At 37.4% G+C, this 14,161-nt stretch overlaps 1 protein-coding gene across 1 annotated transcript; it reads left to right on the plus strand.

The window, feature by feature from the left end:
• The first annotated feature begins 6,677 nt into the window (after positions 1-6,677).
• On the plus strand, positions 6,678-12,643 carry LOC107573660 (trypsin-like). Its single transcript, XM_016260101.1, has 6 exons — positions 6,678-6,732; positions 7,765-7,785; positions 9,149-9,314; positions 9,398-9,666; positions 9,769-9,917; positions 12,362-12,643. Exons 1-6 carry the CDS (start codon positions 6,678-6,680, stop codon positions 12,641-12,643), a joined length of 942 nt encoding a protein of 313 aa, XP_016115587.1.
• Positions 12,644-14,161: the final 1,518 nt, after the last annotated feature.

Genomic DNA, 14,161 nt, shown 5'->3' on the forward strand with positions numbered 1-14,161 from the left:
GTGTTCAAGGAAGACCTGCAGGGAGACTGTGCACACTTCCCAGCAGTGCAGGAACAGATTCAGGGACAGAGAGATGTATCTTCTTTTGTTGACTTTATTGATAAGCTGATTGTAAACTTCAGCAACCGTTTTGACAGCTTCAGCTTTGGACAGCAGCTCACCATGTTCATTCAGAACCCATTTCTCATCACAGATGTCAGGGGGTTCTCAAAGGAAGTCACACAGCACTTTAAATGGGTAAATGCTGGGCCTCTCCAGATGCAATTGGTTGATCTCCAAGCAAATGTGGCCCTGAAAGAGCAGTTTGTAAGAACTGACCCTTCCACTTTCTGGCTCCAAATGGTCCCTGAGACAGCTTTCCCAGGTCTGAGGAAAGTAGCCCTATACATCTTGACCATGTTTGGCTCCACATACAACTGCGAGGCAGCTTTCTCCACAATGAACATAATCAAAACTAAATATCGTTCCAGGCTCACCAATGAGCACCTCCACATGTGTATGTAAAATCCTGAGCTAGAGCTCAATTCTCTCACTGAGCAAAAAAAAAGTGGGGGAATGGGATATAAGAGGGGAAGAGAGTGAGAGAGTGAAACTGTTCCAATTGTTAGGATGTGTTGAGATTTATTATCTGTAAAATTGGTTGAGACTGTTGAGTCAAGATGTAAAACAGAAAAGGGGAAATTCAAGCTTTTCCTCCATTTAATTTATTTTTCTGAAGTTAAGCACTTTATTTGAACATACACAATTTTCACATTTTATTTATTTTATCTTATTTTGAAATGCAGCCATACATTTATTTAGTCATACATATATGTTCAGTTCTATGTTACATGACAATAAATATTGTCAAACGTTTTTGAATTGTACTAAATTCATTTGATTTGACAGTCACGTATTGATAACATGCAAATGTTGATAGAACTACTAGGCTACTGTACTTAAATATATAACACACTAACCTAACCTCTTTAAATTTTAGTTGAATACCCCGGGGCCTAGAGGGTATCATTCCCTAAACAATGTGACTTACTGGAAACTGCTGTTATTGGCATTCCTTTCCTAATTCCTATTACTCTCTTCAACATTTCTCATGACAACACCTTTCATTGTACATGCTCACATTTTCACGAAACACAGGTGTCTAAACCAGAATTATGAAAACATGCAGGTCTGACAAGTTCTGAAATGTGAAAGTGCATGTAGGTCTTTTCTCTGACTATAAACCACCAACCGTCATATAAGTAGGTCAATGCAGTGTCAGTGCATAGATTCTGGTGTCTCTTCATCATTCCTAAATAATTTGTTTTGTTTTGTTTTTCAGGTCAGTTATGTAAATTTGCTAATTCATTACATTGCATAAACTATTGCATCAATGCAGTACATTTTTTATATCCCCTAATTGTAATGTAGAAACTTTCATTTTCTGTGCAACGATGTGTATCTTGAAAAGCGCTATAGCAATAAATGTGAATTGAATTAAACAATTTTAAACAATTTCACTACTTCAAGCAGTATGCAAAATAGTTATATTTTTATGTTTATTTTTGATATTTAAGATTTTTAAATTTTTGGCAATGGGTGCTTCAAACTTACATTTTTTCATTGCAATAAAAAAACAGAGCCTACCAAATCTGAAATTCAGACTATTTGAGTTATGTTCGGCTTTGGCCGTGTTTCGGACAATCCTGAGCTCATAGCTTACCATTGCATCATTCATCAATCTGTCCTCTGCGCCTCCCTGTCAGATGAGCATGCTGAGGTGATGAATACAATGATGAAAATGATCAATTTTCTCAGGGCATCCTCTTCCTACCAGCATCGCATGCTTAGGGAATTCCTCAGAGAAGTTGACGCCAATGCTGATGATCTTTTGCTGCACAACAATGTGAGATGGCTCAGTAAAGGCAGGGTGTTAGCACGCTTTTGGTCCATCAGGAGGGAAGTAGCATCTTTTTTGGCAGAGCTAATAAGTCAGAAGGCAACACAGTTTTCTCTCTTTTTAGAAAATGAGAAACAGATGGATAATGTGGCCTTTTTGGTTGATATCACTTCACATCTGAATGAACTGAATTTGAGGCTACAAGGCAAGGACAATTCAATTTGTGAACTGATGACAGCTGTCCGCTCCTTTCAGAGGAAACTTGAGGTGTTCAAGGAAGACCTGCAGGGAGACTGTGCACACTTCCCAGCAGTGCAGGAACAGATTCAGGGACAGAGAGATGTATCTTCTTTTGTTGACTTTATTGATAAGCTGATTGTAAACTTCAGCAACCGTTTTGACAGCTTCAGCTTTGGACAGCAGCTCACCATGTTCATTCAGAACCCATTTCTCATCACAGATGTCAGGGGGTTCTCAAAGGAAGTCACACAGCACTTTAAATGGGTAAATGCTGGGCCTCTCCAGATGCAATTGGTTGATCTCCAAGCAAATGTGGCCCTGAAAGAGTAGTTTGTAAGAACTGACCCTTCCACTTTCTGGCTCCAAATGGTCCCTGAGACAGCTTTCCCAGGTCTGAGGAAAGTAGCCCTATACATCTTGACCATGTTTGGCTCCACATACAACTGCGAGGCAGCTTTCTCCACAATGAACATAATCAAAACTAAATATCGTTCCAGGCTCACCAATGAGCACCTCCACATGTGTATGAGAATGGCTCTGACTCCATTCAAGCCCAGGTTTAAAATCCTGGCAAGACAAGCTAGAGCTCAATTCTCTCACTGAGCAAAAAAAAAGTGGGGGAATGGGATATAAGAGGGGAAGAGAGTGATACTTTAAAACTGTTCCAATTGTTAGGATGTGTTGAGATTTATTATCTGTAAAATTGGTTGAGACTGTTGAGTCAAGATGTAAAACAGAAAAGGGGAAATTCAAGCTTTTCCTCCATTTAATTTATTTTTCTGAAGTTAAGCACTTTATTTGTACATACACAATTTTCACATTTTATTTATTTGATCTTATTTTGAAATACAGCCGTACGTTTATTTAGTTAATGAGAGAACATTATATATAGCTACAGTCATACATATATGTTCAGTTCTATGTTACATGACAATAAATATTGTCAAACGTTTTTGAATTGTACTAAATTCATTTGATTTGACAGTCACGTATTGATAACATGCAAATGTTGATAGAACTACTAGGCTACTGTACTTAAATATATAACACACTAACCTAACCTCTTTAAATTTTAGTTGAATACCCCGGGGCCTAGAGGGTATCATTCCCTAAACAATGTGACTTACTGGAAACTGCTGTTATTGGCATTCCTTTCCTAATTCCTATTACTCTCTTCAACATTTCTCATGACAACACCTTTCATTGTACATGCTCACATTTTCACGAAACACAGGTGTCTAAACCAGAATTATGAAAACATGCAGGTCTGACAAGTTCTGAAATGTGAAAGTGCATGTAGGTCTTTTCTCTGACTATAAACCACCAACCGTCATATAAGTAGGTCAATGCAGTGTCAGTGCATAGATTCTGGTGTCTCTTCATCATTCCTAAATAATTTGTTTTGTTTTGTTTTTCAGGTCAGTTATGTAAATTTGCTAATTCATTACATTGCATAAACTATTGCATCAATGCAGTACATTTTTTATATCCCCTAATTGTAATGTAGAAACTTTCATTTTCTGTGCAACGATGTGTATCTTGAAAAGCGCTATAGCAATAAATGTGAATTGAATTAAACAATTTTAAACAATTTCACTACTTCAAGCAGTATGCAAAATAGTTATATTTTTATGTTTATTTTTGATATTTAAGATTTTTAAATTTTTGGCAATGGGTGCTTCAAACTTACATTTTTTCATTGCAATAAAAAAACAGAGCCTACCAAATCTGAAATTCAGACTATTTGAGTTATGTTCGGCTTTGGCCGTGTTTCGCTGTGTTTTGATTCGGTCTTCCTCGTTTGCCGTTTGACCTGCAGTGGGGGCAAGTCTTCTAAAGCCCTATTCGGACGGGACTGGTTTTACAGGGGGACGTTAGAGAAATGTGTGTTTCACAGATGTACTTTGTGATTTTAATCCTGTGCGAATCTGCCAAGTCTGTTTTTCTCACACAACCTCTATAGCAATTCCAGAGTAAATTGCCTACTGTTTTTCGGCAAACTCCGTGATCCTCTGAGAAATCTAATCCCGTCCGAATGCGAAGGTCTGTGATTGTTCCCATCCCATCGCTTTTCCTCATGTGTTTTTTGGCCTACCTGAGCTACCATTTGCTGCACCTTTCACTATGGATGGTATCCGATGAAAAAATTAAATATTAAAATTAATATAGAGAGCCAAATAGCAGAAACTAAGACTGGCCATTTTAACATCAGCGTCAGGTAAGATACTTGTTTATAACTAATGAGCATCTTTGACATCTTATTTTCCACAATTATTTACCATTGCTTTTAAGAACTGATTTAATGATGGAATTTGCTGGTCTAATTTCCACAATGAGTAAAGAATCACTTTTCAGTGCTAACAATAAGATAAAAATAGACAAAATATTTCTTCAGACCTAGTTTCTTAGTGTGTTTGATTTATTATTCCATTCACCTGGTGTCATTAATTAGCTCATTAGTTCCTGTCTATTTATACTCCCAGTTTGGTTCTGGTTCTTCGTCTGGTGTTGTCTCTATAACACAATGCCCACTCGGTATGCATGGCTGTCTTTGTTTGGGTTTACCAATAGATATAATAAAGACTATTTTGGATCTTCTCTGTTGTGCGTGTCTTTGCAGCCAAGTTTGTGACAGGCATTTAATAGAAGTTAAAGAGTTCAAAAGGTACTGCACAAAATCATTTGACAATATTAGCATATGTGTTGTATTTCTCAGTTCTGCTGACGGTGATGATGACCTAATCACAGTTGTTGTTGTGGTCAAGAAACAATCATGTTACAACATACAGTTTTGCCAAAGAAACATGTATTCGGTTTATTAATTCATTTGTATTTTATTTATTATAAAAGAGAAAATAAAAATGAGTAAACTATATATCAACAGTCTTACTGCTTTTTGACTTCTGAAAAGTTATCCGAGTAGCTCATTTTTGACCATTTCTGGGACATTATAGAACTACAGTTTCAGTAATGACAATAGCAACAATTATTTACAGCCTACTTGAATGGTTTATATTCATCCTACATAATTTAATCTAGTAGACTGACAACTTTAGAGTTACAGTAATCAAAAGCAAAGAAATCAAGTTTAGATGAGAAGCCTAGTTTTGTTGTGTTACTCCAGTAATATCAGTGCATTGGACAATCTGTGTTCTAGAGCAGTGGTCACCAACCTTTTCAAGCCCAAGATCCCTGACCTTGGCTTTTATGAAAGGCAAGATCTATCTATTGAAGAACTGATAGAAAAAGATTATACTTCCAATTTGAGGCTTTTTATGTAGTATTTTAATTAGTAATTAGTGATGCACCGATCAAGAATTGTCATGGCCGATTCAGAATCAGATCTTTTTTATGGTTATTTGCTCTATATTCTCGAAGTAAGGTGACTTACTGGAAACCGCTGTTATTGCAGCAAGTGGTCTGGTTTTACCTGTTGTGTGGCCAGAAATCTTTTAACACCGATATGTTCAGCAATTTTAAGAATGAATAGTGTTCATTGTACATAAAGTTTGGTCACATAAAGGCAAGATTCCTGTAAGAATTGTGAAAGTGCGTGCAGGTCTGAAATGTTCAGAATTAGGAAAACATGCAGGTCTTTTCTCTGACAAGTCCATTCTCTGTCTATAAACCACCAAAAATAGCACAGACCGTAACAAATCTAATATTCACAGACATTTATGCGCGGAGAATTAATAGTGGGACTTCATCACTTTGATCACACTAGTAAATGAGTGTATGTAATCAGGGTGGGCCCAAGCCTTTTTGGGGCCCTAAGCAGAATTGTACAAGGGGCCCCTAAGTGCTGCCAATACGACTGATCATTGACTGATTGTCAATGCTTGATTATTTGCACACTATAAATCTAAGACACCCATTATCAGTTTTATTTGTTGTAGCCGTGTTGCTTACATCATACCAATGTCTGCCTGGCGTGTTTATAACCCTTCTGCGATGAGCAAACCCACAAGAGCACTCAGGTGTTAATTTGCACTTTAACATTCAAAGTCTTACAGTACTAAGTGGCATACTTAATTTGTGGCGTACAGAAAAGTAGCTAAATAAACCAGCAGACAATGCATTCAACGAACAGAATGTTATTTTAACAACATAAATCATTAAACACACATCTAAACAACAACTCTTAATCTAAAACTAGCTAATTGAGGCATAATGATATTGGACTATGGTGGCCACAGGGGCCCTTATGCCTTGGGCCGGATCTGAATGTAATATTACATTTATGTATTTCATGATACATGAATGAAATTATGAAGAATGACAAATTAGAAATGAATTTGTATCTGTGTTTTACATGCTTTCTGCAAGCTATGACTTTTGCAAAAAAAAGTAGTGTGGACAAGTCCCACCCACAATATCCCCAGAATAAGCTTTTGGATTTGTCATTTTTTTTCTGCGAGAGAACAAAAAAAGATTCCGAGATAAACGTAATGGGGGAGGGCAGAGAACTTCTCATAAATGCGGCGGTACTTGCTCTACATCTCATCAGGAACCTGACAGTTGTGAAAACAGCAGTCAGACCACAGACCAGAAGAGAAGTATGAAGTTCAACGCCGCTTCGAGTGTCGCTGGAGCCATACTTCTCAACATAGCAGGTAAAATCTTCAAAAAGACTTTAACATGACAAAGTTAGATATAAGTTTAATAGCATTTGTTTTACTTCAGAACTGACCAGTACAACACACTTGACTGAATTAGTTTCTCATGATTGTAAAAACCGTTTGTCTGGAGATACATATAAGTTGTGCACTTCTATTAATTTCTTTACAAATGCAAAATGTACGTGTATTTACGTATATTGCATGTGCATTCCTTCAGTACTGTTTAAAAAGCCTCTCAGGATGCAGCTCAGAGTGTGAGAATGTGCAGAACTTGAATATGAACGGATCATGACTTTTAAAAAGCTAAAAGATAGTTTTGATTTGTTTCATATTTTATTTTCTACATACTTTAAATTTTTTACAGATTTGATGGAAAATAGTGATAATGAACAATTAATAGTGACTGTTTATTATATTACTGTTTCACTGTTGTGAGTATACTGCATATTTTAATAATTGTAATATTTTTATATTTCAATAATAAATGTATTTTAAAAATTGCAACTAGGTATAAAAAGTTTATAGCTAGATACATTTGTCATAGGTTGGTTGATAAATTGCTCTAAAGGACAATAGCGTCATTATATGAAATTATAAAATATCTGAAATATGACAGTATTAATAATTATTTTAACTGAAATAAAATAGAGCCCATGGCATGATACAGAAAAATATTTAATATTTAAAACATTTGAATAATTTAAAACATTGAAAGGTCAGCATCTGTATTTGAGAGAATCTTAACCGTAGCCATAGTAACCCAGAAGTATTTCCTGAATATGAGATGCAGCTCTGTTCTGTAGCAGAAACACTAACCTAATGTCATGACTATGAAATCATTCGACCAGATTTTTGGCTAAAATCCATAAATACCATTATTCAGGTGACGATTTTATCCTGTTTTCATGCCAATAGTACATGCCAGGACTGATGTAACAGGTGAAGCGGTTGTGGGCTACACAAACCAGTTGATCAGCTTTGTCTGGATTCTTGTTTACTTACGTTGTATTTTGTCTACCCACACAGGCTCCCTCTGCCAGTTAGATGGTAAGTTGTCATAATGACCATAAAACTCTTGTTCCACACTGCAGAACATTTACTTGGTATTTTAGTCTTGTTTTCTAGTAAAAATCTTTCAACATTCTTGAATCAAGATGCATTTACTCGAGAAGGAGAATAGTTAGTGTTTTCTGAAAAATCATCAAAATATTGTTATTTTTTGCTTAAAGGGGTCATCCGATGCTAAATTCAATTTTGTTGTTGTTTGAACTGAAATGTGTGTTGGAAGTGTGTGTGCACATCCACCCTATAATGATAAAAATCCACCCAGTGGTTTTTTTAAAATCCCCTTTCTCAAACCAGGCTGTTCTGAGATTCCTGTCAGAATGACGTAGTTCTGCACAGGCCCCTCCCACGATAGTTTGATTGACAGTAGTGTTTCAGCACAGACTGTGCTGGTGTCTTACATTAGCTCCGCCCTGAGTGACTGTCAAGAGTCCACCATTGTGTCGACTCCAGTGCAGGGGAAGACAAGAATGTCTCCTAAGCGATTGAGGTGTTCTGTTGTTGGATGTAATAATGAACATAGCAGTCGTCATTTACTCCCGACATCTGAGCCGCTGAAGACGCAGTGAATTAACCTTACTTTTGTTTTTGAAGGGGATGCGCCGATCCCTGAGTATAAGGGTTTTTCATGAATCTTTGCAAATCACCTTTCCTAATAACGTGCTAGTTAGAAAGTTCCGTGGCTAAAGTAAACAGTATTATGAGAACGGCTCGTCACCCTCGGAAGAGAGGGGCGGGGTCAGCAGAGCTCATTAGCATTTAAAGCAACATGGACTAGAACCGCCTGCTGAAAACAGACCTGATTTTGACCGGTGTTTTTTACACTACCATTGAGAAATTTTAACCAAAGTATGTTATAGACTTTTCATTAAGACCCTAAAGAATCATATCAACTTGTGGAAAATAGGCATCCGATGACCCCTTTAAAACAAGAAAAATTATCGGCCAATGTGGCAAGAAAAATAATCCTAATAATCTTAATTCAAAGGCAATACAAGATTATTTTTCTTGCCCCATTGGCAGATATGTTTCCTCATTTTAACAAAATCTTGATAAATATTTAGAAAAAAAAAAATACTTAAGATCTTAAGACATCTTGCTTCTCAAGATATTTGATATTTGTCCTGGAAAACATGCATGAAGAGTGTTTGCTCTGTATCTGTGATGCATTTTATGAAGGAAATCTCACATCTTGCTTTCTCTCATCAGTGTACTTAAGATCTTAAGACATCTTGCTTCTCAAGATATTTGATATTTGTCCTGGAAAACATGCATGAAGAGTGTTTGCTCTGTATCTGTGAAGCATTTTATGAAGGAAATCTCACATCTTGCTTTCTCTCATCAGTGTGTGGTCGAGCGCCCCTCAACAATAAGATTGTTGGAGGGGAGAACGCAAAAGCAGGGGCTTGGCCATGGCAAGTCAGCATTCAAAAACTCAGCGGTAGTCATTTCTGTGGCGGGAGTCTAATCAATAAAGACTGGGTTTTGTCTGCAGCTCACTGCTTCAACCAGTATGTTGAAAGTCTAAATAAAGCTTAAAATACAACTGTAGATTGATGATAGTGGGATTAAAGCAGACTTTCTCTATTTACAGAGTCACTGCATCTAGCATTGTGATGTATTTCGGACGTCACAGCCAATTGGGCTTAAACCCTAATGAGACATCCAGGAGAGCGAGTCAAATCATCACTCATCCAAAATATAACTTGATTAGGCATGACAGTGACATAGCACTGGTCCAGCTCTCCTCTTCTGTGACTTTCTCTGATTACATCAGGCCAGTTTGTCTGGCGGCGGCTGGTAGTGTATTTGGTGGAGGTACGGAGAGCTGGATCACTGGATGGGGAGTTCTAAAGTCTGGAGGTGAGGGAAGATTTGCTTGCCAGCTAACTGAATACAAACAATAGTGTGAACCACCAGAAATGTTTTTTAAAAGCAACAAAATTTGTCCTCTGATCTGTTTAGCAGGCGAAGTTTCTGATATACTGCAGGAGGTGCAGGTTCCAGTTGTGAGCAACAATGACTGTTATAATGCTTTTGCAGCGATCACAACCATCACAAGCAATATGATTTGTACTGGATTGATAAACGTGGGAGGTAAACATTCATGTCAGGTAAGACATCCAGTCATGTATTTTAATCCAAAGCAATTACAGAACATTAGCCAGCACATGCAAACTTTATGTAACCGATTCTACTTCGCCTCGCTTCGAGTGGGATTCAAACTGTGGTCTCTGGTTTAGAAGGCGAGTGCTCTAACAAGGAGGCTAAAGGCCACAGCCTCTATATGCACAGCAGTTACATTTACACTTCCAATCTAGTTGCTTAATGAAGCCCAGTTTTTACGACACTGATCATGAACTTATTCACTACGACTGCTTTTTCTTCACCTGATCTGCAGAGGAAAGCATGGAGTTGCAGTGCAGACTATAGTATATCGATAGAGTAAACAATTAAAGGCATAGTTTACCCAAAATGTAAATTTACTCACCCTCAGGCTAGATGTAGGTGACTTTAATGACGGTAGAACAGTAATGATGATCTACATCGTGAATAGCCTGTAAATTAACAGCAAATTTTCACTTTTAGATGAACTAACCTTTTAAAATGGTAAATTTATTAGAAACAATAAATGCTCCCTCCAGAGCACTCACTTTAAGAACATAAGGATGCTCATTTTTAATTCACTAATAATCTGTGCAAACTGTGTCAATAAAGACATTTACACCTTTACATTTACTGCAGCAGTCATGCATATTGTGCACAAGCCCTTACGAAAATTAACCATGGTTTTACTAAAAGTAAAACAAAACAAAAAAAGCGTTTTTAGTCAGCTGAAAATGACAGGTGCTCTTCTGAAAACATGCAGCTGGACACATTTGAGAGCACTTTAGAAGGACAATCCATTAAAGTAATGTGTTACCAGAATCTGATTTCACAGGTTTTATCAGCAATATTAACTTCTCCTCCATGCGATGCTGGACAGTGTGGTATTTGTCTCACCCTGTGAGAGGATGTGAATTGTACATCTACTGTGTACAAACATTTGATAGACATATATAAGATATCAGTTTTACATACATTCTAAATCATAAACATCTTAAAGTCATCTTCTAAACATCTATTTGACATTTGATAGGAAACGTCCTATAGACGCATTTAAGATGCATCTAAAAAAATACTTGCAGACGTCAAATAGATGTCTGAGTGATGTACATGTGCTGTCAGGGGCTGTCAGGGGCTGGCTAAAGAGTGACGGAGTCAAGTGCTGTGTTTCTCCTATTAAAATAAATACATAATTCCTTGCACATTATTATGTTATGACTTCAAAACAATTTTAACATGCTGCGAGATTTGAAATTTGATACTTTTGAACATTAGAGTCATCTAGCTTCATATGTATGGGTTTTCTAATGCAGTAGTTTTGCTCGGTAGCTTGGCGTTGCACTTGTGAGGTGAAGTGCTCCTTTACGAATCCCGTGAAACAACGGTTCGACAAAACAGCTCAAACCTGCATTTAAGGAAGTTAATATAGCACAGTTGCATCAGCAGATGCGTCTTTATATTACTTTTGCATTAGTTTACACTATTGGTTGGGTAAGCTGTAGGGGGTCTGTTATTTTCCAACACGATAGAACATTTTAGCGACACTCCCCACATTTGAATTCAGAACCGCCACAATACATAGCATAGCAATATCAAAATCTGAAATGAACTGCCCCATAAAATGTAGTTCCTTATGCTCAAATAGTGTACAAAAAAGCTTATTTTTCAGGGTAGACCTGCCAATGCACATGTGCAGTCATATAAGCGCGAGTCTCTAAATTTGATGGGAACCAGAGCTTCTAACAGCCACTGCAGTCATGCAATGTCTTTACCAATCAGCGATTGGCTGTTTTATTCAGAAGGAGGGACTATTCCACCATATTGCGTATTGCCGTTTCTCCCATTCATATGTAACAGGAGTGAACTGTCTTTGTATATCTATAGTCTTTGGCAATTCTTCTCTGAAACAACGAAATAAAAATGCATCAATACTTACCTGAATCAACATAATAAAAATGTGGCCACAGTCACATATTGAACATGTGCCACTCACTGGACATTTCACTGTATAAAACTGCAGTGAAACGTGCAGTAAATTGTGTAATATCGGTGTTGCAGAAACATCACCAGAAGCACGTATTTCCAATGAGCCTGGGTTGGTCTACAATGACAGAAACCATTTTTGGGAAAAATTTTATTTAAAGTGCAATTTGTTTTTGGCTCACATCCCATTCATTTACATGATGATGACGCGGGTCCTATACTGCAGTCAGCCACCAGGAGGCCATCGAAATGTTTTGGCTTTCCGTTTTTATGATGTGCACGGCACACTTGGTTTTACCCAAAGATGAAAATGTTTTAACTTTCCCACTGCAAACAAATGAAAATGTACTCTGGCCTCAGGAAAAGCCCACTTTGGTGGACACACAGCTGGAATATTTTTACTTCTGTCTGTAACAGCTGTTTGCTGTACATTGTCCGAGATATAAATGCTGAATGTTTGTCAATGCAGGGAGACTCTGGAGGTCCAGTGGCCAGTAGGAACAGTTCCCTGTGGATTCAGTCCGGCATTGTGAGTTTTGGAGCCAATCCCTGTGATGACCCCAAATATCCCAGTGTGTTCGCCAGAGTTTCTCAGTTCCAGGACTGGATCACCACTAACATAGGCAGCAACCCACCTGGATTTGTCAAATACCACAACAATGGATTCAGAAGTTTGCTCAACCTCCTTTTACTTTCAATGTCTCTCACATTCTCCATCGTTCCTTTCACCTTCTTCCTAAAGATTGTTTGAACAGTTATTCTCAGGGCTCTTTGACGAAGAGCACAGTTGTGTTGGACACGCTCTCATGAATAGGTGAAAAGGGCAGTTATATTGTTATTTTTGTCATTTATTCTTTATCTTTCTAAAAATATACTCTTGAAAATCTACTCTTACTGACATTATAAGAGCGTGCACTAATGAAGGTCAGCTTTCAGGAGATTCTGGATGGTGTTTGATTGACCAATGTTGATTTTTTTATAACTATACTGATTATGTGTATGTTTATGAGTTTAATAACTGGTATAACTGATATAGGGTCTGAAAGGGAAAAGTGAAAGCAACGTAGCTACCTCAATATGCTTCCTCAGATTTGATGGTGCACTTTTGAAGTCAGAAATTGCCCTGATGAAAGTTAGAACTGAAACTGATATGTGTGTGCTGGATGCATGAAAACAAACCTCATTGGGTCTCATATGCGTGCACATTTGAGCTTCCATTTATATTTAACGTGCATAAGACAAAATATAAAAATGCAAAAATGTAATGAGTACTTTTTAAGTTGAAATCAAATTGTAAGGAGTAAAAAGTTTTTTTTCTTCAGAAATGTAATCAAGTAAAAGTACAAGTGGTCAGTTTAAATTGTACTTGAATAAAGTCCAAGTCACACAAAACTTAATACTAAATACTTAAGTACACTAATCAAGTAAAATTATCCAAATATTTTTACACCCCTGGATACTGGTTGTTGAAAATGTAATTATCTTTAATAAATTTCCATGTTGTCGTCACATTGTCTAAACAGAATAAATACAAAAGAAGGAACTGACATGGGGAATCTCTCTCTCTCTCTTCATACTATCTTAATATTTTTGTGTAAACCACAATTTTTTTTTCTTTGATGAATAAAAAGTTCAAATAAGTTTAAAAAGAGGTTTAAAAGTTAAAAAATCTTTGACCCCAAACTTAGTGTACATAAAAACAGTTCTCCAAAACATTCAAAAACATTTTAAAAATCTTAAAGATTCAAAACTTTTGACTGATAGTGTATGTGTGTCCAGTAAACATACTCTTTCGGAATCTGGCATAAATGAATAAATCCCTAATTAATGAACATCAGTTGATGTATCCCTATTGTGTCACGGCGCGGTCAGGAAAGACACACCGTGTGAGCAATGGTTTGGGTCCAAATGCAGGTTTATTAGCGTAGGAGAAAAACAAAGGTACAAACAGAAACACAAACAGAGCTAAGACTGTGAAAATGGACTCGGGTGCAATACGGCCACGTAGGGCTTGCACCAGTCCCGTAACAATGCTCACAGCTCTTACAACACGTAGCACAAATAGTGACAATCATTAGACTACAAACAAACATTAATCATCCGCCCAGAGTGGCGTGGGGAAGGCGCATAAATAGCCCTCAGGATGGGCCACAGCTGTGTGTGAGTGAGTGTGTGCACAGGTGTGTGGAGTCAAGGTAATGGAAACGGAGTCCGGGAGGATGGGAAATGGCGACCTCTGGTGGTGAGAGGGAGAACACCCGACGCCAGA

Source organism: Sinocyclocheilus grahami, unplaced genomic scaffold, assembly GCF_001515645.1.
Source record: "Sinocyclocheilus grahami isolate Dianchi unplaced genomic scaffold, SAMN03320097.WGS_v1.1 scaffold1999.1, whole genome shotgun sequence".
NCBI classification, from domain to species: Eukaryota; Metazoa; Chordata; class Actinopteri; order Cypriniformes; family Cyprinidae; genus Sinocyclocheilus; species Sinocyclocheilus grahami.

Bases quoted from the DNA above. Each gene is read 5' to 3' on its own strand.
- LOC107573660 (XM_016260101.1), top strand. From the start codon at position 6,678: ATGAAGTTCAACGCCGCTTCGAGTGTCGCTGGAGCCATACTTCTCAAC. The intron at 6,733-7,764 runs GTAAAATCTTCA...CTACCCACACAG, and splicing joins CATACTTCTCAACATAGCAG to GCTCCCTCTGCCAGTTAGAT. The intron at 9,667-9,768 runs GTGAGGGAAGAT...TGATCTGTTTAG, and splicing joins GGGAGTTCTAAAGTCTGGAG to CAGGCGAAGTTTCTGATATA.